We start from the raw sequence: 26,056 nt of genomic DNA on the forward strand, positions 1-26,056 counted from the left end.
GCAAAAAAGTAACAGCAAAGGGGGAAAAACAGCAGAAAGTGTACATCACGATTCTGTGTTCTATGTGAAACCAGTTAAAGGGATTTTACGGTTTTCCATAACAGTATCTGTTTCATGCTGCAGACACAGTTCTGCATATCATTCTTATTTTAGTCTATCCAGATACAGCAACATCTATAGCAGATGACACTTACCCTTGTCCCTAAATCAAAACCCAATTTCAAAAACTGAATGGTGGCCACTTTGTTTTTTAAAAACCCACCTCTTCCTCAATTCCAACTTCAGAAAACTGCGCTTGCGAGGCAAGTCGAAGCCCTCCTCAGCGTCCAGGCCATCACTCACCGAGGTTAAAATTTTATAGAAAACTTTTATTCAACATACAACATTTTTTTTCCAGCAAAAAAAGGCAATATACAGGAAGAATCATTGCACAGGGAGCTACAGAAACAAAATAAAGGACTGAGGGGGGGAAGAGGAGGAAGAGAAGAAGATGAAGAATGTGAACGCTCTCTTTTTTGGAAATAAAATAAAAAGAAGAAGAAACGAAGAAGGGGAGTGTAAACTGCAGAGTCTATAGTTTTTTTTACCGCACCCAAAGAAAATAAAAACTTATATAGACACATGGGCTGTTGTTCGCTCCAAACTAAAAACAAAAAAAGCCGCCTGGGGACCGAAATAAAAACTACACACAATGAATATGAATATTGACATCTGTGAAATTCACTCGCAGACCTGCCCTCCCGCCCCGATCCCCCCCAAAAAGTCACTTCCGAGTGTCCAATTGTACACATCCTTTGTTAAATATACAATTTCAATCTCTGCGCCCTCCCAAGCCCCCTGGCTCCATTTTATTTCATTTTTGTACAAAGTCAACAGCTTACTAAACACTAGTGAACATGCCTTCAGTGCTAAAAGGCCTATTTTGTATTTTCCTTTCCTTCAGGTTAGCTAATCTCAGTATGAAGCAAATCCTCTGTATTTACCCTCATTCGTCTTTATTATAACCAAGGGCTTTTAGGCTCAGCCAGAAAAGGAAAATTCGAAGACGCTGGATCTTCCGCTTTGCGGCTTCTGGCTCCCCTTCTTGGCGAAAGGTGAGTTTTATTTTAAAATAATAATAATACTATTATAATAATAATATTTTTGTTTGTTTGTTTAAAAAAAGGAGAAATCCTAGGCTGGTTGGAAGAGACCCAAACGAAACAAAATGTCCCGAATAAGTGCCAACAGTGTACACAATGAAGTAGATTGCTATTTATTGATGACGTGAGTTTCTCTTTGCATTTACAAATGCACAAAAAAATGGTCATATTTAAAGTAGATAACTGAAGGAAACAAATGGGACGTGAGCCTAACCCTAGTGCCAGCGAGCTGCAGTGATGGCAGGTGCCAGGCATTTGGGGGGTTTGGGGAAAGGGACGGAGGGGGCAAGGAAGGGCCGGAGGCAGCTCAAGCTGTCCCCATTCAATGTACTACAGACAAATATTTTTGCCAATGTCAAGTGTTCTACTCAATCCTTCCCTTGTTAGGCTGACAACCTTGCCTTGTTTTAAAGTTCCCATAAAAACTCTCATTGGCACCCAAAGCTTTTTTTATATAAAACACCTTCATTTTTTGCTCAAAAAAAAAAAGGGCAGTCAATAATAGATACAGAGAAGCCAAACTGAACAGCCTCGAAATAAAATTAATAAATCAGCAGCAAATCCTCTTGCTGGAGACGTCTGATCGAGTGCACGTGTACCAAAAGTCCTACGGTTGTTAAAAAGGTGCGCGCGCACACACACACACACAAACACACACACTCTTATTGTTGCCCCTTTTTTTCGTCTCGAACAAACTGGAGAGGGTAAGTCAGTTATGGATTTTAATAGCTTTTTCAAGGTACGTGTAGCGACTTCTCTTTGGGGCTTTGTTGAAATGGTCAAGCCCTAGCCATGGCCTTGGATGAGACATGTTGCCTAGAAAGGAATGAGAGAGAGAGAGAGAGAGAGAGGGAAAAAAGAATGAACATACACGTTTGCTTAAGATGTAAGATGTGAGGAACTACTCTATGTTCAGAGAATTCCTAAGGGTTGGACCTAAACCCAGCCCAAATTCATCGAAAGCAAGGAGGGGAATCATGCGGCCTCTTCAAGGGTCCTTTACAAGCTTTGGAAACCCTCCCTCCCAAAAGAGTAACTGCTCCACCAGAAAACTGAGCCTGAAATACAACCAGAAATGGTATGCCGCTATCTATGGTTGTCGAAATGGGAGCCATGAGGATGCAGCGCACTCCTCTGGACATCTGGAGGAACCCAATGGACTCCTGAGTGTGCTCCCCCTTGAACTAAGCACTGGGTAGCATCATAAACCCACAGTTCTTCCTATAACAAGTTTTGGCCATGCAAAACAAGGCCCCCCACCTTGGAAACCAATCCCTCTGATTTTGAAAGAACAAAACCAAGAGTAAAAAAATGGACACTCACCGGGTTGGGGCTCAAAATCTTTCAAGTTCACTTCATATTCATCTTCATTTAGATACTGGTGTCGACCCATCATTACAATGGCAAATTTAAACTTCAAGGAGAAGAAATATATATACACATTTTAAAAAAAGAACCAGAGCTCAAATGTGCATTATCAAGGAATTAAGTACCACTAGCAAAATTATTACTGAGGGCTTCAAAAACCCTCCAGAACTAGCGTTCCCTTGCTTTTTCTCTTTCATCCCACAGCCTGGGAAATGGCCTCTTGCTGCTATTAGGTGTATTATCTGTTGTCACTATTGCTGGCATAGTGAGCTTTCCTCTCCTCTTGCAATATGACCTGGGTCCCCTTCTGATGTTCTTGCATTTAACAAAAGCAAGGCAAGCCAGTTGCATTTCAGGTAATGAGCTGACTTGGTCTGCGCTGATCTAGGACAGGCCAGTGCCCAAGGGGCAAATATAACTTTGAACACTTGAATACATCCTTGTTAAATAAGTCTACAGACCATTTCAAGTAAAATAAAAACACACAAAATAAAAAAATGAAAAACATACATAGTTAAAACTTACATTAAAAAACATCTCTATAAAATTTAAAATATTTGGATCTGATTACATCCCTCTTGTAATTTGCACAACAGTCTATCTAAGGCCCTTTTTCTACCTCGCTTCTGTAAAATAGCTGCTTTTACTGCAAACAAGACAACCCTAAGAGTTATAAAAGGCTCTATTCCTTGCAATGGCAGAGACAGCTTGCTTTCATCATCCCTTTCCCAGAAATTTCTGAGGATGGGAGCTAGATATTGCTCTCTAATACCATTAACAAATATAACCATCAATGCAGGGAGAAAAAACTGGGCACATTGTTTCCTATTCTCTCCAAAGAATAAGAAACTTGTGGAGAGTTACAGCTTCCTCGTCCTTAGCTTCAATTCTACCATGCATTTAAAGGGTCCCAGGTGGCTGCTTCATTTGAGGCTACAAAGAGCTTGCTTAGTGGCAATCTGGGTAGTGGTGCGGGGACATGGCACACAGGCACATAAGGTGTCCATGCCAGGGGCCAGCAGTGGCTACCTGTGCCAACTGGATGAGGACTGGTGTGTGCTGCAACAAACCAAAGCTCTGGGAAATCCCATCTCCGAGTCACAGAATATTGGAATACAAGTGAGTGGGGCTGCTTCCAGTGGAAGACAGGGGATGGAGGCAGAAAAAGCAGGTTTTGTAGTACCACAGGAAACACACTCATTGGGAGTGGCAACCTGAAGGCAAAACAAACATATCATTCCCCCACCACCATCACTAGGCCACTCTTGTGCCTTCTCAAAAGAAGGCAATTCCAAAACTATGTTCTGCTGCATGTGACAGGTATTCTTGCTTCAGATCCTCACCTTTTCAAATTCCTTCTCCTGGATGTCCAGCACTGCCTGAATCCTCTTCATTACCTCTCTAAAATGTTCGCCCTAGAAAAAGGAGAGAACATCAGTCGTGCTGGAAATTATCGTCCAGACAGCCGTGAACATACAAAGTCAAAGGCTGACAGTGAGCCCTTGTTCTACTGATTTATGCTGTTCACTGAAATCATGGGGATATAAGGAGGAGACGCGTGTGACAAATGGCACTATCCTTTTCATGTAATCCAAGATTACAACAACAATACCAGCAACATCAGCAGTATTATTTACTATGGTCACATCCTAAGAAATATACTACAAAAGTTCAAAAGGAACAAACAGCAAGAATAATTAACAATTACATGCTTAACAATCCAAGATTACAGGTCTCAATGCAACATAGTTCCCCTTGCAATAATATATACAGAATGCAACAATAACAACAACAACAATTCTGGGGTGCACCAAGACTCACCTGGTGTATCCTTAGCAAGAAAGGAGTGCCAAATGTCCCAAAAACCTCTTTCTGAAAGTGAGCCACTGTAATAAGCATTTCGTTTTCCTTATCTAGGTCTACCTGGTCCAGAGGGATTTCCTGCAACCAAAGACAGCAACGCAGATATATGAGCAACATTAAGAGGCAGAAAGACATGGACAGAAATGGTGTGTTGGAAAACAAACTTATAATATATGAAAGCGTATATGGCAAACTTATAATAATATATTACGTATATTTTGAATTATCACATTTCATGGGGTTGCCCAGTAACTTCACCAGGATCCATGAAACGACTGTTCAAAATACTGATGCAATCCACTTACCTCTATTCGAAACGTCCGACTTGTTGCTGGCGATAAACACTCTAACAATTCATCTTCCTGATGGACACCGATTATTTTGTAACTTACAATTTCTAGCAGCCTTAACAAGAGAAGAGAAAGAGACAGTGTAAAAATATTTAGCTTTACAAAAGCTAACTATTCACTCTCTCAGCACAAGCAAGAGTAGGAGATGGTCCTGACAAATAGTTAACTTCACTCATGTGTAACTTCCTTTTGTTTGAGTGTGGCTTATCCTATGAAAGCCAGCGTGGTGTAAAGGTTTGAGTGTTGTATAAGGGTTCTGGGAGTCCAGGCAACATCACACTCTTTCAGCGTCAGAGGAAAGCCATGGAAAACCTCTTCAGAATAATAAATCTCCCTCACACAAATAAAACCACTAGGAGAGGGTTGCCATAATTCTGAGTAGACTTGAAGGCACATGACAACAAATGCTGGCAAAGTTCCTGTCTTAAAATACTTTCTTAGTCCACCTTTTTCCCCCTAATGAATTGCACAGAAGTTCATAAATGCAATGAAATATTTCTAGTCAGCAACTTACTGAATAATCTGGAATTACACCTCTTTTTAGTGGACCTCAGAAATGCTATACATCTAAATAAGCAATAAATAAATAATCACACACACTTACCTTAATTTCCCTGAACCTCTCTCAGCAAGTTCTACAGCTTTTTTACATTCATCTAATAAATCCCGTACGCATCCATGCTTGTCTGGATATAGTGTTATTTCCTGAGCCAGGGGAAAGGGGAAGACAGTCAAAACAAGGAAAACGCAATGGAGCATTGGCACAAGCCAATGGAGCATAGAATGCACAGATTCTTGTTACACTCATAGCCTGGAATGTGCCATGTATACCCTTGCCCTCCCATGTGCAAGCACCACCAAAGTGGGTACACTGGGCATGAGAAAAAAACCCCTGTAACTTAATAATGTAGTAACAAGAAATGTCATTAATTAATAAAAAAAGATTCATAACTGTCTCACTTATCTCAGCATTTGAATATTTTGCCTGAGCAACGGGAGGGATACTGACCTGTGAAAATCTGATTTAAAGGCAACTTACCTCTTCCCTAAATTGGCTGTTTAACCATATGCACTTAAAACTTCTCCTGTTTTCGAAGTCTGTGATTTTCATTTTAAGCTACAGAGATGATGGGGGGAGGAGAGAAAGAGAGATTCCATTTAGTCACTCTGCAAACAAACCAAAGGCGCTTCCTCTCTCTTCATAGATAAGGAAGTCACTTACCTGCTGATAGTAAAGTTTCTTAGGTTGCCTAGGCTTGAAGAACTGCAGGAGATCTCTTAAAGTTCCATCGTAATTATGTCTAAGAGGGTTGCCTGGGCCATCTCTGTAACTGAACAAGAAAAAACGTAAGGAAGAAATCTCATTCTAAAATCTGGTCTACACACCTTTCTTTAAAATACCACGTTAGCTCTGTGATCACAATCTGCAAGGTTTGAACTAAGCGGGGAATCTCCGCTGTTCAATACTGATTACAATAATTCTGCATCAGGAATAATCAGTGCAGATCCCCATTTTCCAAAAATGAATGGTAAAACAGCTTGCCATCCTTGATTCAGCAGCGAGAGCAGTAAAGATCAGTGTTCTCAGGTGAATACACATCAACCGTCAGGGGACTCACTCACCTTCTGGGTGTTAGCAACCAACCTGTCTTGACTTGCTAACGCTGTATTAACATCACCTAAGGAGATGCTAAAGGTTTTATTTTGACGAATGTCTCTTACCCTTGTGACTTGAAAAACTGTAGTAGCATAGGATCTGTATTAAGCCTTTGGGCAACTGTCTTTGCAACCTAGGAAATAAAAATGGGGGGGAAAACCAACGCTAGAAAATCAGAAAAGAAAGCAGCTCACATTTTTGCAAAGAATTAGTTTGTATGTCAACCTCGTAACTCCATGCTTAAAATGGAGCAGCTTAAAATGGTCCAAACGTTCCATTTTTATTCATTTGTTTTAGAGGAAAACTACTTTCCCACTTATAGAAAAGTGAATCCTCTCCCCTTAATTACATATACACAGGGTTTGGGAAAGTTATTTTTTTGAAATGATAGCAAACAAATGAGACAGAAACGGCATGCAGGGATACTTCAACTAAGTGCTAGATGAAAATTCCTAATTGTTAAGCAGAGGATGAACAGTCCTGATGTCCTCCACATTTGTTTTCAAGAGAGAGGACATACCTGAAAATAATTCATTCTGTTGGATAACGTGACAACAAAACCAGGGTCATTTGGGATTGTTTTGTCACAGAAGATGACATCAACTCGGTGATATAGGTCTCTGAAGTACTCTTTTGCTGTCGGTAGTTCACTGTTATCATTCTCAGGGTCATCCCTGTTAAAAGAAAATAACACAGAGATGTTAGGTGGCTACAAAGGAGCTGTTAAAAAGGTGAAAAAGATGACAGGGAGTCTTTAAAATCTTTGGGCTGCTTTTGGAAATAACCCAAGCTGCACAGGTAAGTATGACCTGGAAAGGAGATACCAAACAACAATACACATCTTACACATTAGAATAAGTTCTGTATCAGTGTGTGAGAGAGTAAGAAAGAGATGGAGGAAAGAGAAAGATGAAGAGAAGAAAGGAAAAATACGCTTTTAGTATGCAAGAGCATCCTAAATCAATAGTTTATGATGGAAATTAGCCAGCCTTATGTGACAGATGAATAAACAGCAACAATTAGAGTTTAAATCCAGGAGATGAGGAAGTTGTGACCCTCCAGATGCTGTAGGACTCAACAATCATCAGCCCCAGCCAACATACACAAAGGTGGTATCACATGGAGAGCCACAGATTCCTCGCCCCCAGCTGCAGCTATCAAACAGCCCAAGGATTTTGGCAAGGCCTAGATAAATTGCTTACTTTTGAAACACAATGATGTCCCCATCCATGAGTTCATCCAGAGCTTTGTCGAGGGAAACGTCATAGTCTTGAATTCGCTCTGTTAAATTCGGTTTAACTTCCTGAATCCAAAAGGAAAAGGAGGGGAGTGGAGATCAGAAGGAACATACCATTTAACAGGAATAGTTTGTTTTCAATCTAATATATAAATAGTTATGTAGTTATCATTTAGACAGGTATTTACAGGGCCATAGTGGGATTTGGACTAGCACTCCATGTGGGGTTTGAATCCCCACTTGGCCATGGAAACCCACTGAGTAACCTTGGCCAAATCACACTCTTTCAGCAGCTAGAAGGAAGGAAATCCCTGCCTTGAAGAAATCTGGCCAAGAAAATCCCATGAGAGTTTCACCTGACGGTCACTCTAAGCAGGAAATGACATGAAGAAACACAACAGAGTTGTGTCTGACTATCCTACTTCGTATCCCAGCAAACATCCCCAAAGACTATGGCTATGGTCATTACAAAGACTATCAAATGCACTGCAACAGAAGCTTTCATGGGCAAAACCAACTTGCATTTCATGAACATTACAAATTCATTTATTAGCTTTTAAGGTGCCACAGAATCAGAATGTGTGACCGACAGATAGATCCAGGTCTCAGTTTAGGACTGCCTACTGAATAACTGTCTTTTCTGAACTTTAGGCTTGTACTCCCCTGCCTTCAAAATACACATCTTTTTTTGTATGGGATGGGAAAAAATATTTTGAAGGTTCTCCAAATTACTGAAGTCCCATACAATGCATGAAGTCAGCAGTTTACAGAGGCAGAAAAATCCCTGTGGCCCACATGCAACGCATGAGCAATAGGACGAAGCTGTCCTTGACTGAGGTTGCTGATTCTGAACATGATTCCACAAGCCAGAATGAATGGAACTTTCTATGCCTTCCCCATGCAAATCTCATAGTGCACAGCACAGCAAAGCAGCAGGACTCCACGGTTTAACAATCCATGAATTCCACTTAGACTTCATCTTTTTTTTACTTCTATTAAGATGCTATTAAAGTACTGGTAATTGAGTCCAACAAGTCCAGACTATAAGCACACAAATTTTCATTTCCAGACTTAAGGCTTCTTCTCACAGCCCCTTCAATCTGTTATGGATTCAGTTCCATGAATGTTTTTGTTTCTCTCCTTCTAAAAAACATTTCTTTCATCAAATATTTCTCTCCCTATCGAACCTCAAAGGCATGCAAAACAATTTATTTCAAAAAGAAAAGGCCTGCATCCATTCAAATTCATGGTGTCGCAGAAGAAATTATGCCTACGGTACGTTTAATTTGGGACTGCCTTGGGCATATCTTGCAGTAAAGATTTTCTAGTGTATTTGACATCACTTAAGCAATTTTCTTCCAGGACACTTTGCTAAATGAATGCCTGAAACAGAGAGATCTAGCTTTTTTCTTCTATTTCTAACTTTGTCTTTATTTCCATTACATATATTCCTTAATTTATAGATACCTTATAACACTCAGTTTCCTCTCTCTTTTCTTTCCTCCCTCCAATCTTAATTAATAAGTCAAATATATAGCACTATACATCTAACATATCTTCATAAGAATAACAATTGGGTTATGTATAACTAATAATATGTAAAATACATTTTTCCAAATAAAGTATGATCAGATGGTAAATTAATCCAGAGTTTGCAAGAGGAACCTAATAGAGAGAGATCTGCCTTAAAGAACAAAAAGTAATTCATACCTCATAGAGGATAAGATTAGATTCTTGGGGAAATCCTGCTCTTTCACACATAACTGGCAGCAAGTCACCTTTGAAGAAAGAACAGAGACACATATTATAGTAAGATACATATTACTTGTTTTGACCCCAGACCACTGTTTCTAGACTTAAGATTCCTATAAATCTTTCCAAACATTAGATCCTGATATAAATTGCAAAATTAAATAATCAAACTGTCCAATTATCAGAATTTTGGGTGGCAGGAAGGGAAGAAGTACTAGACTAATGCACATGTAAAACAGTGTACTCTTTTCCTAATGTACTTGCTCTTATCCCTTTCACAAATACTATAATGCACAAATCCTGCCTCTTCCAAAATCCAGATTCAGCACCGCATGCCACCCCAACCGATCTGGGTTAAAATGAGTCCAGGAAGATTTCTAAAACACACGTTTGAGAGCTACAAAACTATCTGCGACAAACTCTGTAATGACGCTGATCTTATGAACTTACGTATTTTACAGGATATAGGTGTGTAGATATGTCCACAGTAATTCAAACTCCGTGTCTTTGGATCATACATCTTCAAGAACAGCATTACATCATCTAAAATAGTTCAGAAACAAGGTATTTTTACTACAGCAGAAGGAACACTACATTTGTGTTCAAGTGACTTTCTTGCAGGTGAAATAGGTCTTGTTTTATATAACAAGTAAGTGATCAGGGATGGACAGCTGTCAGTCACACTGGTAACCCAAGGGATGCTAGAGGGATGTACTCCCCTGGCGGGGCAAATCTTTCTGGGGGCTACATATAGCCTTCAGGCTGCATTCCTGCCCCCCACTCCACCCCAGACCTTCAGAGTCCAGGTTACATTTGGAGTAGGATAAACCTCCATGGAACATTTGCCTTTTTATTTGAATATGAGTCCCAATATCACATTGAGCAGAGCTTGTGAATCCTCCTATCCTTTTCAAAACAGGTTTGCCAAATAGTACACAAAGCTGTGTGACTTGAGGGAAGCCAATCCCTAAATTTCTTGCCTGTAAAGAGCTAGTCGCCAAGTTCTGTGGACCCACTTCTCTTTCAGTGCACACTTACGGTCTTTGTCGAACTTGGGTAACGTTGCTCCTGTAGCAGCCATTTCTGGGTCCACTGTTTCCAGGAATATTGTCCATGGATTTTCATTGTCACTGAGTTCAATCATCTGTATGGCAAAGAAGGAGACCCACATAATACAGCTAATTCCAAACAGGTTCACACTAACTGATTAGTTAATATCCCACTTTCTCTTAGCATGGGATTCAAGGATGCTCACAACCATTTAAAACAAAGCACAATGAAAAACACATTTCAAGCACAATAATATAGAAAGACAACACCTCCCATTAAAAGCTCTGTTTGATACAACAAATAAAAAACCAAATGGCTGCCTAAATAAAAAGGCCCTTTGCTTGCCAGTATGAAGTTATCAGGGAGTGGGTCAATGGGACCTCTGCTGGAAGGCAGTTCCATAAATTGGGATCAGCCACCCAGAAGGCCTTACTCCCTGATAATATATATTATATATGAATATATATTACCTGATATATATATTTTGGGTGAATGAAATGTCACTGTGGAGTACATGGGGGGGGGGGGTGTGTGTGAAATTAATGATAAAAACTAGGCTCTTGCTATCCCCACAAGTAGCCACCACTAGCTTGAGAACACTGATCACTTTGGGATAGTTGGCCAAGCTACTCTGAAATGTACTGTAAGGAATTCTCTGCAACTTGTAGTGGAAAAAGAGGAATCCAAAAGACTGGCAGCAGAGACCACGGCAACAGAGCATCTGTAGACCAAGGACTGGTTGCCATGAGCTGTTTTGCAATCGCTTGTTCGAGGCAGCGTCAAAAATTACATATTGCAAGCCTGAGTCATGCAGAAAAAAAAACCCAGTTCATTCTCACCTTCATCTATCAGCTCTCAAGTGGAAAGAAATGAAATAAATTACTTAAAAAGGTGGCAAAAGAAAAGAAAGGGTAGAGGTTGGTTACCCTTTCCTCCAATATGTTCTTGTGGGGATGTGTTACTTTAAGTGCTTATATTTAGGTGTTACTTTATGTTGTTATTGCTAGTTTTGTGACTTCGAGTAGTATTCAGTTTATATTCCACCTCCTCTCTCATGTTCACAAGTCTACCAGGTGTTACTGACTGGTGTTTACCACTACTACTAACAACAAACTGCTTTTCTCCCAGCCCTGGGATGAAGGACTTTGTACGTTTTGTGTGTCTGAATTGTAAGAAACCTTGTAATAGATTCTTATTCTGAACCTACTACTACTAGATTAACCATGTTGCCTGTCTTCAATGGGAGTTTTCCACTTCCCACGTGCTAAAATGGGTGTGTGTGTGGGAGGACAGTGGTCCCAGACCTGCAAAAGTTGCCCCGATGCACAATCAGACATTTTCAAGAAATTTCTGTTTCTGGCAGGAGAACAGCAATCTCACCCACCTCTCTATATAAGACAACCCGTAACACTGCACTCCTTTCTACCGAATTCTTAGGAAGGCTGCCCTCTTTCTGACAGGATACAAGAGGATTAATCACATTTTGGGGTGGAGGAAAGGGAGGAGAATCCAAATTACAATACAATTATTATTACTATTATTATTATTTTGTTAAATATCTTTATTAAATATTTCATCAATATCTATATCAATACAAACCAAAAAAAAAGCCAAACATAGAATTGAATGCAAACTAGAAGCATGACGACGCAATACCAGAATAGAACAAGAAGAGGCTCAACTGAAATGAGGCAAGCAGATATCGGTGCTATAATTTTACAAGAACTGAGGGAATTTAAAAAGAATGTTAAGAAAGAGATACGAGAGGAGCTGAAGGATAATAGGAATGAGATAAGGGAAGATATGCAGAAAGAGATAGATGTCCTAGCAAAAAAATTTGATAATATAACTAAAGAGATTTCAGGAGTTAAAGTGGAGGTAGAAGAAGTGGTAGAGAGAACGGAAAGTTTAGGGAAAAAACCTGAAGTACTGGAAAAGGCACAAAAGAGAGAGCAACAGAGTAATCTTTTGCAAGAGGCGAGGTATAGGGAGAGGGCAATTAAAATAAGGGGAATTAGAGAAGAACAAGATGAACAAATATATGATAAGATTCTCCCAATGCTGGCCAAATATATAGGAATTGATGATGACTTGATGGAAGCTCAGATTGATAAAATTTTTAGAGTTAGCTCCAAGATAGCCAAGGAAAAGAAACTGGATAGAGACATGACTGTCTGTTTTACAAGTTCTAGGATGAGAGAAAGGATTTTGTAGAACTATGAAGAAAATTTAATTGTTGATGACAGTGATTGAGATTTATAAAGACTTACCACTACAAATAATCAGGAAGAGACAAGAATGTAAGTTTTTGATGACACTACTACAAAGAAATGAAATATTATACAGATTGGATAAGATAGAAGGAGTAGTGTTTAATTATAACCAAAAGGGGTACAAAATAAATTCCATAGAACAAGCAAGATTATTTTATGAAAGGCTAAATAGAAAAAACAGAGAACAAGAGGAAAGAAATAGAGAGAGGGATAGCAGAGACAACAGAAGTCCGTCTAGGCAAAGGGAAGAAGGCTTCCAGAGAAAAGAACAGGGGGAGAACGTCAAGGAGATGGAGAAAGGGGCTAGCAGTTCAGGGACCAGCAAAACAGGAGAAGAAACCCTGGATGAGGACAAAGGAGACCCTCTAAAAGGAATTTAAAGATAGAAAGGACTCCAGGGGAAGATTCAACCATGGGGCTCAAAACAGCCTTGTGGAATGTAAAAGGGATAAATCTAGAGAGAAAGAGAAAGCAGATGATGCAATATTGGGGGAAAAATAATTTCGATTTGGTGTGTTTACAGGAAATAAAAATAAGAGATGGAGACAAATTACAATACAATTAAACTGAAAGTCTGTTTCAACATTTTATGCAAGCACAACCTCATTGAAATCTACAGTGAGAAATGTCACTTAAGCAGGCCCAAAATGGGGACCCTAAATTGAGCCATTAAAATCGAAAATGGAAAGACATTATTTCACAGGCACATTTTTACTGCTGAGTGCATAAGTACTGCATTAAAGTTTTAGAGTTAATACTCCCCCTAAAGCATACTCACAGTTTTATTGCCATCGGCTTCATTGTCTAACATGGCCGGCCGCTTTGTCCCATTACTTCGCGCCTGCATGGGCCACAACCGTATCTGGTCTTGTGGAAAGCCCTACAAAAAGAGAAAACACAATATACTAGGAAAAAGCCCAGCCATTACAGTGTTCACTGAATGCACCTAAAGGACAGGAAAGAAACTGCCCCATGTAAAGGGCACACAACATAAAGGTGGGACCACACAGAAAGCATACCATTGTTTGAGAAAGGTTCTGAACAAATTCTGCAAGCGTTGAATTTTTCAAGACTTTGAACACAGTGTATTTTACTTTTTCTTCATCGTACATGTCGTTGCCTTGATGGCCACAGAACTGGTCCTCTGTTACTATCTGAAAGAAGATGTTCATTTTGTTAATGGGATGGCTAGAGAATGAACATTTGTTCACAACTGGAGTTATAGCCCATCTTTCTCAAGATACTCTATCTTACAGAGAGATACTCTGCTACCTAGTTTTTAAAATCTGTCACAGGGATTAAAGCCAGTGCTAAGCGCCAGTACCTAGTCAGGGCAGTCAGCATGGTGTATAGCTTGAATACTGAACTAGGATGCCAAGGGACCAGGGTTCAAATCCCCACTCAGCTCTAGAAACCCATACCTATGTAACATGAGCTATCCTATACTTTGTAGAGAAAGGATAGGATAACCTTTAAAGCCGCCACCAAGGGCCCAGAGGAAGCGACACGTATTTGGAAAACAGAAAATCCCTGAGCTGCTCTTTGCCAAAACTGACCTGCACTTGCATATAGAGATGAGCTTCTTGCCGCTCCTTTCTCTTTTGAGCCTCTATTCTCTTCTCTTCCTGAAGCCGTTCCACTAGTTGCTGAGGGATATCATGGTCCGTGACTGCTTGCAAAACCTCACCTAGAAGGTACAAACAGTATTTTTATGTCATTGTTATTAAAAATGGTGTCTGAAACTCTTTTAAACTACTACAATTCTCATAAAAACACATATATGACCCAAAACAGGTCATGCCCAAAAGAGTTTGAAACTTTAGGTTAGCATTGCTTCAGTTTCAGCTTTCATTGGTAAGGCAGCTGCGATGTATCAGTTTTAACCATCTTTATGATCGAAGAATTTGAACGTGTGCAGAACATGCTAGACTTACTGGTTACAAAATGAAAATTTCTTCACAGCAGTCAGTATAATTCATACCCACACCCTTGTTTTACCCCCATTTTAACATTAGAGTTTTCCATGTAAACACTGGTTAACAGAAAGTATGATGCATCTACTAAACAAGCATACAGTATAACTGCTCAAACCACTTTTGCTGACACAGGGAACCTCCACTAGGATGGAGGCTTTACATTTTGAATGACAAGCTGTCTTGTTACAACAAGTATATACGTACTTAATTTTGACTCCCTGATATAAACCAACATATACGCATTAGTACAGTGCCGTACAGATAAGTCATCATCATGGCCTCCGTAGTTATGTTCAATTGCTTCTTCTTTTGTACATCGAGATACAACGTCATCATCAAATTTACACCACTGTGGGGGAAAAAAAATTCACAACATTTGTGAATGTTGGCAAGATTTGTTCAGAGGTTTCCCATTGCCGTAACTTCCTAGAAATACAACAGTCAGGAGCTATACTTGTTCTCCTCTCCACCAACACTCTTAAATGCTGCCAGCACATAGCCCTAGCATCTAGAGGTTCAGTTCAAATTTATTTTCACACCAGCCACAGTTTATAATAGAATGCAAAATACAGTATGGAATTATTGAAGAGGCATGGAACTAATTCACATTTATACATTTAATAATAATCACGGCTTTCTCTCTCTCAAGGAACTACCTTTCTCCACAAAAGAAGACATGTGGGTCTCTAGAAATACGTTCTATGAAATGAGAGGTGCTACCACCAGAAACAAAAAAGCCAGCCATCTTTCTTGTGCCCATTGTTCCTGTGTGCGTGGATAGAGAACATAGTTGACTCTCCTACGCAACAGAAACCTAAAGCTTAGGTTGCACAGTTGGCTCCATTCAAGGATGTTCAGCAGGCATTTAAAAGGATCCCAACAACACAGGTCCGTAAGTAGCTGCAAGGTCAACTCTTTTTCCATTACTTACTTTTCCATCCCCTTTAGGGTTCAAGTAAACGACATAATGTCCACCGTGGTTATCTCCACTGTGTACTAGCACTGCATGAAGAATGTAGTTTGCAGCATCTTTAGGATCTGTTTTTTGCAAGAACTCATCAAGAGGCAACTGATCTGGAAATTCAAACCTAAAAGGAAAAAAATAAAGGAAGTAAAATGAAAGAAAAGGCTTACATGAGGTAAGAGAGAATTGGTTACATCGGGTTAAACTTCTCATTTCTTCAGAAGAAAACGTGAAATGACCTCAGCTAGAATTGTGGCCATAAGTTAGCATTTTGAAATATCTCAGCTTTGGCTTCAACACCACACAGTATTTATTTACCTGTCATTTATCTTGATGTTCTGGTCAGTCTGGGGGTCGTACATGAACCGCATGAGTTGTAGATGCAGCACTGGCGGCAATGTTATGAACTTCACACCTTTCTCAGCTTCCTGAATGTTACAGAAACAAAACCCAGACAAGCATCGACAGCTGGACTTCCATTACCAACCAAAACAAAGTATTTCACCCTCAAAGCAGGGATGAGCAATGTGCCATTTAGCAAGATCTAGGCTGGGAGTTTCTCCTGTCACATAGAGTTGGAATGAGGCCATGCATACCTGCAAACCATGTTCTCCTGCGTCATATTTATTATCCCCATCCAGCTGTTCCACTGCAACGTAATCAATGAAAGACTCAAATACTGAAAAAGAAAGAGAAAAAAGAGGTTTACACACAGACTCCACCACAGAAAGTGTCTACAGAATAACCACCGAAGATGGGAGATCTAAAGAGACTAGGGAGGAGAATCAGGTGATCCTTAGCAATGGCTATTCTGAGCCTTAATTTTGGGAGTGTGGATGGACTGGGGAGTTAATGCTAGTGGGGAAAAGATACATCGCTGCTACAGGGCTGTAGGAAAGGCTGAGAATTTTCTGATTAGATTATGCTATACTTACTATTTTTCTTTCCCTTTATACTTAGTTGGATGTCATAATAATCTTCTATTCGTTCAGACCGATAGTCTACATGTTTGCACTGGATATAAGACTGCAAATAAAAACAGGACACTGAGGCATCATTCTATACCAACAGAAGCCCCTCAACACCCACAAAACAGCTTAGAAAGAAAATACATACCACCATTTTCCCCCTGAATAATTTTGGAATCGTGCCTTCTACACAGGTGCCTTTCATTTTATTTTCAACATTATCCAACAACTGAAAGAGAAGAAAAAACTTACATTAGTTAGGCAGATTTACGTTATGCATCTATCCTGCTGTTTCCCCTAGAAAGCTCAGAGCATGGAGAATCCAGTAAGCTCCCATTAAGAGAAAGTTATTTTAAGAGATCATCATGGGGCTGCATGACTCCCAAAGAGGTCATGGGTAAAGCAGCCAGGTAGGTAGGTAGGTAGGCAGGCAGACACTGTAGAATTAAAGTGTTTGTAGCTAGGAGGTTTTGCCTGCCTTCCCTTGCCACTGCTGTGTGACTCTGAAGAACATGCACAACTCACATACTACACCAACAGCATCCCAGCTCATGTCCTCAGGCTGTGAAGCCCAGCTCAGGATCCCAAAATGAGGAACAATTGAACTATGCCTCCCCAGAACTAGTGGAACAACACTTTTTTGAGCATGCAGAGAAACTCGTGACTACATACATCCCAGAGCTAAGACTAACAATCAGCACAAACTCTAAAGCTGAACACTGGGTCAAACTGAACCTGGAGTATCTGTAACAATGAGCCAGGGCACAAGGCAGCTGGAAGCAACTCTGCACAACCCCATGGAATTGAACAGGAGCTCCTTCTGTCATTTCAATGCTTTACAGAAGGGATCTTCCTCTGGATTAATCTATTACTGAAAGTAAATGCAGAACTGCAGTCATATCTGGACATAAATCCCAAAGAGAACAAGTGGAAATAATACATACCACTCGACAAAGTTCTTGAACGTCATGTTGCATGAAGCTGTCTAGTGTCTCCCACCTGTTATTAAAAAGTGGGGGAGAGGGGAAATGCCACATCTGTAATTGACTAATCAGTTCGATTCAAGAGTTTTAAGCAACTTTTAATCAGTGAGGAAAGTTAATGTAAGTGCTTACACAAATATTGCAGGAGAAAGGCACAATCTTAAAACTGGAATTCCTCCTCTTTCACACAGGGGAGGAATTGCTTCTATGTACCTGGTATGGTATATGCTGGCCTTTTAAACTGTTTAATTTATTTTTAGCGATGATTTTAATGGTTCTATTATTCAATTTCTTTTTAGTGTTGGTGATAGCTGCCTTGAGTCTTATTCCTGCAGTGCTAATGTTTTTTTAATGGAAAGGCAGGATAAGATGAAATAGGATAAATCCACAAACAAAATGTATATAATTTACTCAGAAATGGGTTGTGCCTATACAAACGTTTAATTGACTAACACGCACAGAATAGTCATTAAGAAGTGGTTGCAGCACTTATTCATGGTGAAATGTGAAGTATATACACAACAGACTTCATCTTTAAATGTACAGTGGACCCTTGTTATATGCTGGGGTTTGGTTCCAAGATCCCCCGTGCATAACAAAATCCGTGTATGCTCAAGTCCCATTAAATATAATGACACAGTAAAATGGTGTCCCTTATAAATAATGGAAAATCCAGGTTTGATATTTGAAATTTATACTTTTTTGGAACATGTTCAAACCGTGGATGCTTGAATCTGTGTATAAGAAGGGCCGACTGTATTAGACACAAAAGCCAGTTTTAAGAAGTCACACAATCTTAAGGTTAAACAGCTGCTCAGCCAGGAAGAACTATCCACTATCTTGCCAGCACTTACCCAAAAGACTTGGTTAGTTTCTTGGTTCCTACTGGCTTGTCGCTGTGCTGAAGTTCATAGAACACCCTTTGCAATGCTAAAGGAACACTTTTTGATGAATCATCACCTTCTGTGGGCATCATATACACAGCCTTAAAAAACAATTAGTTTAATTAGGATGGAAAAGCATTCTATATCTTAATTCATTCCACCTTGGATCAAAGTAATTGCTACACAGACCAACATCAGTTAAACACTTGGGAATAATCTACCAAAGATTCTTTTGGAGTTGGATGGAAACACCTTGAAAAAAATATTAATTACAACGAAGAGTTGCGTATATACAGTACTGAGATTATTTTTAATATTTAGGGTGACAAAGCATGAGATAGTGGTTGGAGCAATGGACTACAACTCTGGATACCAGGGCTCAAATCCCCACTCGGGCATTAAAAAAACCCCACACTCACATGCCAATATATACAGTACACCTGTGTCATACGCGGCTTCCAGCATATGCTGGAAGCCGTGCCAGAAAAAAGCCTTGCGCACCCCAGAAAAAGTAATGGGGCGTGCACCCAGTGGGCACGAGCCTCATTACTTCTAATGGGGCTTGAGTTTATGCATTTTTTCTTTTATGCAGGGGGGGGAATGGATCCCCTGTATAAGAGAAGGCTGCACTGTACATATATATTGGTGTAAACATGGCTGCATATAGCAGTCTTCTGCAAACTGCTGTTCAACTATAATGATAATGAGTGAGAGATGATGGGAGATGCATTCTAGCTAGTCTGGTTGGGGAAGGCTAGATTATTTAAGTACTAAGGATGAGATTCTATGAAGGAAGAATTTGGTGAGATATTAAGTCATTAAACCATCCTGTAGCCAAATGTTGGGAATGGTTAAGAAAACGCTGGCTGCCCTGAGAGGCTGGGTTACAAGATAAACCAGACGTGGGGGCAAGTAGAGTTTCTCAGGGATTCCGCATTGAGCAGGAGGTTGGACTCAATGGCCCATGGGGACACTTTCGCCTTTATGATTCTAACTGTTCGCTCAGAAGTGTCTTCTCTCACATGCATAAAGCTAGAGGCGACTGTCACCAGCGAACCATTAAAGTGAAAAACCACATCTCTCTCATTCATTCACTTGCTTGGCATCTCCATCATCTCCTCTACTGTCAACACCTGTCTCCCAGCACCTGAACAGCCCTGCATGGGATCTTCCCCATGCATGTGCTTTTAGCGCAGGTCCACAGCAGCTATACACAACCATGCTCACAGCCAAAGGGAAGCACAGAGTGACAGCAGCTAAAACAGAAAGCATCATTTTGACAATAGGTCATAGTGGAAGAAAGAGGACAAGCAAACTTGCAGAAGAATTTGCAAACTTGCATTGCTGATCAAGATATCACCTCCTTACACAGGTATCACCTATACACTTTTGCACAAGGCCAGCCCCAAAAAATGAAGGTAAAGAATTGCTGAAACGGTTCAAGAGTATACTGATAATGACAAGGAAGCCATAAAACCCTTTTGTTTACCTTCCGTAGCTGGTTTGTGAAAAACAGAGTCTGTAATAAACTGTTCATATAGCAAGTTGCTCCCTGGTTCTTGAGCCCCACATATCCTGTATGTTTCTTGGAGTCCCACCTATAACAACCATGGAATCAGGTTACAATAACTGCAGTTACACAAATTCAAACATACTTCCAGTTTCCAACAACGGAATTCACCCACAAGCCTCCAAGCAGAGTCTAGGGGTGGGAGGTGGAGCTGAACCTAAAAGCCGCTGGCTGTCTTTGTATACCAGGGTCAAAAGTGTTGTGCAAACAGGTACATAGTTGCCAGCCACAGATAATGGTAAAACGTCAGCAATAAACTCTTCTGTAACATGGCCACATAGCCTGAAAAACTCACCCAAAAATTATGAATGCCGGCCGTGAAAGCCTTCGACTTTATAAATAGGTACATGATACCTCCCTGTGCAATGTCTTTAAAAGCACTTGCACTGGAATAACTGGGGTTATGGCCAGCACAGGCCACAAACAGGATTCTGCCCAAAGCATCCGTCACAGAACAGCTACATTATCATTACACATATTTATAATAGCACTTACGCAGTTTTGAGAGTTCTGTCAGAAATTTTCTGGAAAGTAAAGTCGAAGGCTTTCATGGCCGGCATCCATAGTTGTTTGTGGGTTTTACAGGCTATGTGGCAAACTTCTCTGGAACATGGCCACATAGCCTGAAAAACCCACAATTTCTGGAAAGTGTTAGTGAGACAGACAGACTGACTTCCAAATGAAAATTCAGGTAAATGGTTCAACTATCCATAAAGTGATTTGCACAGCAATGAATTGCATTCTTAAAACAGCAAATCATGTTGGGTTTGTAGTGGTCATCCTAAATTGTAACGAAAGCTGATTACTGCCCCATAGACTAACCAGTTGAATTTAAATAAATAAATAAATAAATAAATAAATAAATAAATAAATAGGACCAAGATACAGGCTACACAAAAATGAGAGCAGGGTCTTCCAAGCTACAGTGGCAACAGTCACCTTATCTGTTTTGGACCTACAATTCCAACTCCCTTCTCATGCCATCACTGCTGCTTTCTGCGTTCTTTGGACAAAGACCTATGAGTGCGGCCAAAGCGTTCTGGTGATGGTTCAAGCGAGTGGAGTCTTGGCCATGGCCAGCTATTCCTTAGATGGGGCAGCATTTATGGGGAAAATGTCATTACCCAGTTAGCTAGCTTCGGTCTCCAAGAACTGTTGAAATGGAATAACTCTCCCCCTCCCAATCTTCTGAAGAATCAAGGGGAAGAGTTGGGCTGGCTTCATCAGTTTGTGAACTGTGTCACTGCCAAGCAGGAAGATAAATTCCAACAGAACTAAAAGGTGTCATACAAGACAATTGGGAGGGTATTTTCTCCTTTGCTGCTCTTCCATGATTGTAGGCAAAGGTACCAGCCATTCGGAGATAGTACATAATTTTTTTAACAAAACAAAAAGAGTCATTTCAACTAAAACTTAACACTGAAGTCATACAGGAAAGAAGGTATATAGAAAGCAGATTTATTTTTATAAAAGCATATGCTACTTACGCCACGCCATGTGGAGCGTCAGCTTGAACATACACTTCAAAAGTTACTTTATCATCTTCTATGTAGCCTTTATCAGGATCAGTAACCTCCTACAAAAGAAAAGAGAAAGGTTGGCCACCAAGAGTGTTCCAATCAAATGCAAGACAATCATTTGGATTCTGTTTGCAAATTAAGGCCAACCAGAATGGAAAGACTTTTTTTGAAGGCCCTCTTCTAAGCCTCAAGAAAGAAATTTAAAAACTGTCTTAAGTTGTCACCAGAGGATCATTGGAAACTATTTCTCCTTCACCACTATCTGAGCATAACACTGTTTAAACATAAGGAGGAGGGGAGAGAGACATAAATCTGCTTTCCCTGATAATCATCATATTGGAATAACTTCCCTTTTTCTCACGCTAATAATATAACTGTGAAACTGATATAATAGTGGGCATGCACACATGCAAAGGCCGTATTCTCCCATATAACCTTGCTTAAGGGGTTAAAATACATGTGCTGGACATCTTCATATCTTGCTGCTTTTTAAACACCAATGTGATGTTTTTCAGTCATTTAAACTGGAGTTCTAATAGTATAATTAATTTAATTTATATCAAAACATTTAAAATTATGCCAGAGGCTGCTTTGCATCCCAACTCTGTGAGACCAGAGGGATATAATTCAAATAAATAAATTATTCATTGCTACTAGCAGTAGAACCAGCCGGCATCTGACAGCTTAACAGGAGTCTCATAATATACCATATTTATTTATGTATTTTATCTTGAACTCCCCCCAATGAACGCAGAGTAGTGCCCTGTTTTTCACACCCATTTTATCTTCACAACAACCCTGCAAGGTAGGTTAGGCTGAAGAATGGGGAGCTTCATGTCTGACTGAGGCCTGAACCCGTCCTTTTCCCTTTTAAAAAGGTTTCCTCCATCTGCTATGCCACACAGGCCCTCATGCTGCCCAACGCTGTTACTTACACTCCACGACATGAAGTTGGAAAAGCCCCAGTCATTTTCCTTATGAAAGAACAAGTGGCTGATGCGGCGACTGAAAGATTTCTCATCGTCCTTGTAATTTATTATCTTGAGCACTGCTTGCGCATGACAAGACCATGACCTGCAACAATTAGAGAGATAACACTTGACATGTGGAGTGGCAGAGGATACCCTCATAAACTGTGCTTTGCCCAACGTGCCTCCTTTACTTCTTGTCAGCCCTTGGATTTAAAACTCTGCCTCAGCACTCCCGGGGGCATCAGTAATTATTAATATGGCTGAAGCCATTTGTGAAGAGGCTCTGCCTCTCACTGAGCTGTTCTTATGTATTGCTTCCCACAGAAATTTTCCGCTCCACTGGATTGTTTCCTCCTAGAGAGGCCAGAGAAGATTGCGGCTCCTCTAAAGCAGCCCTAAAGCACTGTGAATACTCTGAGCAAAGCTTAGGATCTATGTGTGTGAGCCTTTTTAAAGAGTTAAAATCTGCTTAAAGTTTGTTTGTTCACACAAACCAAAAGGCTGCAAAACTTCTTCCGTTATCAAGGCTCCTGGCAACAAATGAAAAGCATGAAAAGTGCACTCTAATGTTACGCCAGCTCAGGCCCCATCCTCCAGTGCCCAGCAAAAGAGAAACAAATGGGAAGCATGACTGGAACCTTTTGCCAGAATGTCCCTGCCTCTCTAAAACCATATCTGGCCTAGTATCTCTGCAAGCTTTATTACGTTCAAACTCATAAATCAATCACAAATAAGGCTTTAAAAAAATAAACACATCCCTGCATGTATTTCCTTCACTAGCGCCAAAGGACACTTCATTCTGAGGTTTTGATATTACAATATAGTCTAAATTTGCCAACGGATCAAAGAAAAAGCAGATGGTTAAACCAGTTCTTTAAATCAATTGACAGCTCCTGCTTTGAACCCATGAGAGGCCTTTCTACATTTAATCGTTGTTTTGGCCAAAATATAACAGCAGCCAGACAAGCCAACATGCTTAGATCATTTTGCACAAAAGCACAAGTGTGTTCACACAACCCCACTACATGGGGACTCCTAGGTCGGTACACCAGAAACCTGGCTAAACTGTACAAAAATCAGACTACTAGCTATTTTCATGTCATGGTTCTGATAACAGAAGGATAGGTTTGTCAGAAGCGTTGTCATTATTCAAAGTGAGGCCACATAAATGTATATATTTACACATTGCTAAATATTGGAATTCCAAAACGGGAAGCTATCTGCGGTCCACTTGGCAGAGGACCACAGATACCCGCTGGCAATGGCTCTCCAGAGTATGAGTCAGGATGTTTTTCAACTTGACTTGCAGCTGCCAGTGGCTGGACCTGGGCAAAGCACATTCGCTGCCACTCAGCCGCAGCCACTCTGTGTGGTGCTGATACACAAAAATGGGAGCCTGGATTGTTCCCACTCTCTGCATTCTCATGTGAGCCATGTCTCTGGTGATCAATAGGCTAAATGATTTCTATGTAGCTGACAATTAGCTACCAATCCTTTCTTCCTCATTAAAAGCGCTGACAGCTTCAAGACATGGTATTTCTGCACCAGTCTGGAATAATAACATTAATGTTTTGAATGTTATTCTCCAGGACTGCAACAATTCTCTACATCCAATTTACAACTGTCAGCAAGTAAACAGACTACGTCAAGCCTGCCAGGTCTTTCCATAGGTCCTCACAACTCTACTTCTATCCCCATCTTCAATATCTGCACACATTCCATGGCCCCCATACCATTTCTGCCTGAAGACACTCCAGTCCATGGTGGTATGCATAAATCTTAAGAAAATGCAGAACAGAGGTGCTATAAATATATTTTTTAAAAGTCACAAATTGATCTGAAGGGTCTTACGTGGAATCAGACTCAGCATTGCACTGAAGAAAGAATCCTACACTTTTTTGATGCGGCCTGTCTGGATAAAGCCGTGGCATCACCATGATCTTCCATGGCAGGTTTCGGACAAAGCAAGGAGGGCTCAGGACTGATTCACTCAGCCGGTTGAAACGTTCAACTGTGAACTGAAACGTCGCTTCTGACCGCCAGCTTGTGTCTGTTAAAATGTAAGAAGAATAATTAAGCAGCCTGATCTGCTATAAGCACAAACCCCTTGCCCCAACGTGGTGTTGCCCCATACATTAAAACAACCCAAAGATGTATGGTAGGCGTCAGGTGTCAAAACAGCAAGAGAGTGTCAGAGCATAGCTCTGAGAAGCCAGACCTGGAAGTAGGCATCCAATCCATCCTAGATGTTACCCTACTCTAGTACATGTACCCAACCTATGGCAAAATCATGGCTTGCTTTTTGGATTTTTAAAAAAATATTTTCAAGCCATGGATGGTGGAATCCATGGAATCAAATCCATGGATACAGAGGGCTGACTACATTATTTCGAGAGTGTGAAGCTCTTTCACGTTTTTATGTGAGGCTGCCTTTCAAGAGTTTTTGAAGAACTGCAATGCCAGCGTGTCAGGCAACCTTAAGGGACCCGTTCTTCAGTTCACATTACTTCAATTATGCCCACATTATATCAATCTGGCTCAATCTGCATCCTCTTCTCATCCAAAATCCAGAGTCCTAGTTATCATCTTTAAAGCTCTACTCCAGGAGAGGGAATCCTTTTTGTTGGGAATCTGTGGAAGAATGTTGGGTCTGCATGCCAACAATGGGCAGGTCCTCCCACATTGCTGGTGCACAAGCCACAACAGAGGTACACTTCCCATTCTGTCTGTCTACTTCTGTTTCTTTGTCACATGTACCCCATTCATATGTATTTGCACCTATCAACTATACAGCACTTGTCACTGCTGTACAGGGCATCCTTCTGCATTTCTCTCTCTCTCACCATACTGGGGAAGGCAGAAAAAGCACCAGCCTCTTTTGTTAGCATAATCCTATCAAATTTTGTTTGAAGTAGTTTTGAGTATGCTGACAGCTGCTTCCTGAGCTTTCCCTGACCCCCAAAATGGAACTGACATTTTATTGTAAGTTAGGCAAGTACCTGCATTTGGGCCAGGACCAACAATTTGGGTAACGCAACTCTAAATATTATGCCAGCCGAGCCAGATTCCCAAGGAAGGGTCTCCCCTCCATGTTCTATACTAAGAAGGCCATCTTCTTAATATGGAACCCACATTTTTAAACTCCCTGCCCCAGGACATTGACCAACAGCCCACGCCATTGCCAGGCCAGTCCTAATGGTGAAAATTATTTTCTTCCTATCATTTTATAGTCCTTGTTGGATTGTAGGACTATGTTTTACTTCTCCAAAATACTCTCCTCTCCACTTTTAAAATATTTTTCTTTTCTTTTTTAATAATGGAAAGTTGGGCTATACATGCTTTTAATGAAATACACATACAGTCCTATTTTACAGTTTGTAACAGATTAACAAAACCATTATAGAGCAGAACAATGTAAAAAATGGCAGCTAATATCTATAACTAGTAAGTATATAATTTTGGCTGCAAAGCAGCATAAATATTTAGGAAGCATAAGGCTTCCATTGCTTTGTAGCCAGACCTGTTAGT

General features: G+C 40.4%; 1 protein-coding gene across 5 annotated transcripts in view; it reads right to left on the reverse strand.

The window, feature by feature from the left end:
- Positions 1-347: 347 nt before the first annotated feature.
- Positions 348-26,056, reverse strand: part of LOC149306220 (ubiquitin carboxyl-terminal hydrolase 7) — a 47,361-nt gene continuing 21,652 nt past the window's right edge. For 3 of the 5 annotated variants that reach the window (XM_089476799.1, XM_089476802.1, XM_089476803.1), the window contains 30 exons: positions 24,380-24,578; positions 22,493-22,631; positions 21,525-21,613; positions 19,957-20,065; positions 18,438-18,568; positions 17,545-17,599; positions 16,749-16,829; positions 16,568-16,658; positions 16,229-16,311; positions 15,951-16,060; positions 15,600-15,756; positions 14,873-15,017; positions 14,249-14,379; positions 13,712-13,846; positions 13,471-13,572; positions 11,804-11,872; positions 10,408-10,513; positions 9,820-9,912; positions 9,328-9,395; positions 7,583-7,683; positions 6,901-7,054; positions 6,446-6,513; positions 5,946-6,054; positions 5,763-5,840; positions 5,328-5,428; positions 4,679-4,778; positions 4,332-4,451; positions 3,854-3,925; positions 2,466-2,556; positions 348-1,958 (listed from right to left, as the gene is read on the reverse strand). In XM_089476799.1, coding sequence (XP_089332925.1) covers positions 1,852-1,958; positions 2,466-2,556; positions 3,854-3,925; positions 4,332-4,451; positions 4,679-4,778; positions 5,328-5,428; positions 5,763-5,840; positions 5,946-6,054; positions 6,446-6,513; positions 6,901-7,054; positions 7,583-7,683; positions 9,328-9,395; positions 9,820-9,912; positions 10,408-10,513; positions 11,804-11,872; positions 13,471-13,572; positions 13,712-13,846; positions 14,249-14,379; positions 14,873-15,017; positions 15,600-15,756; positions 15,951-16,060; positions 16,229-16,311; positions 16,568-16,658; positions 16,749-16,829; positions 17,545-17,599; positions 18,438-18,568; positions 19,957-20,065; positions 21,525-21,613; positions 22,493-22,631; positions 24,380-24,578 — 3,194 coding nt within the window. In that variant the 3' untranslated portion in view covers positions 348-1,851. The remainder of the gene's footprint in view (positions 1,959-2,465; positions 2,557-3,853; positions 3,926-4,331; positions 4,452-4,678; positions 4,779-5,327; positions 5,429-5,762; positions 5,841-5,945; positions 6,055-6,445; positions 6,514-6,900; positions 7,055-7,582; positions 7,684-9,327; positions 9,396-9,819; positions 9,913-10,407; positions 10,514-11,803; positions 11,873-13,470; positions 13,573-13,711; positions 13,847-14,248; positions 14,380-14,872; positions 15,018-15,599; positions 15,757-15,950; positions 16,061-16,228; positions 16,312-16,567; positions 16,659-16,748; positions 16,830-17,544; positions 17,600-18,437; positions 18,569-19,956; positions 20,066-21,524; positions 21,614-22,492; positions 22,632-24,379; positions 24,579-26,056) is intronic. The other 2 variants (XM_089476800.1, XM_089476801.1) reach the window with 2 other exon arrangements.

Source organism: Sceloporus occidentalis, unplaced genomic scaffold (assembly GCF_023333645.1).
Source record: "Sceloporus occidentalis isolate IW3139 unplaced genomic scaffold, rSceOcc1.0.p SCAF_10, whole genome shotgun sequence".
NCBI lineage: Eukaryota > Metazoa > Chordata > Lepidosauria > Squamata > Phrynosomatidae > Sceloporus > Sceloporus occidentalis.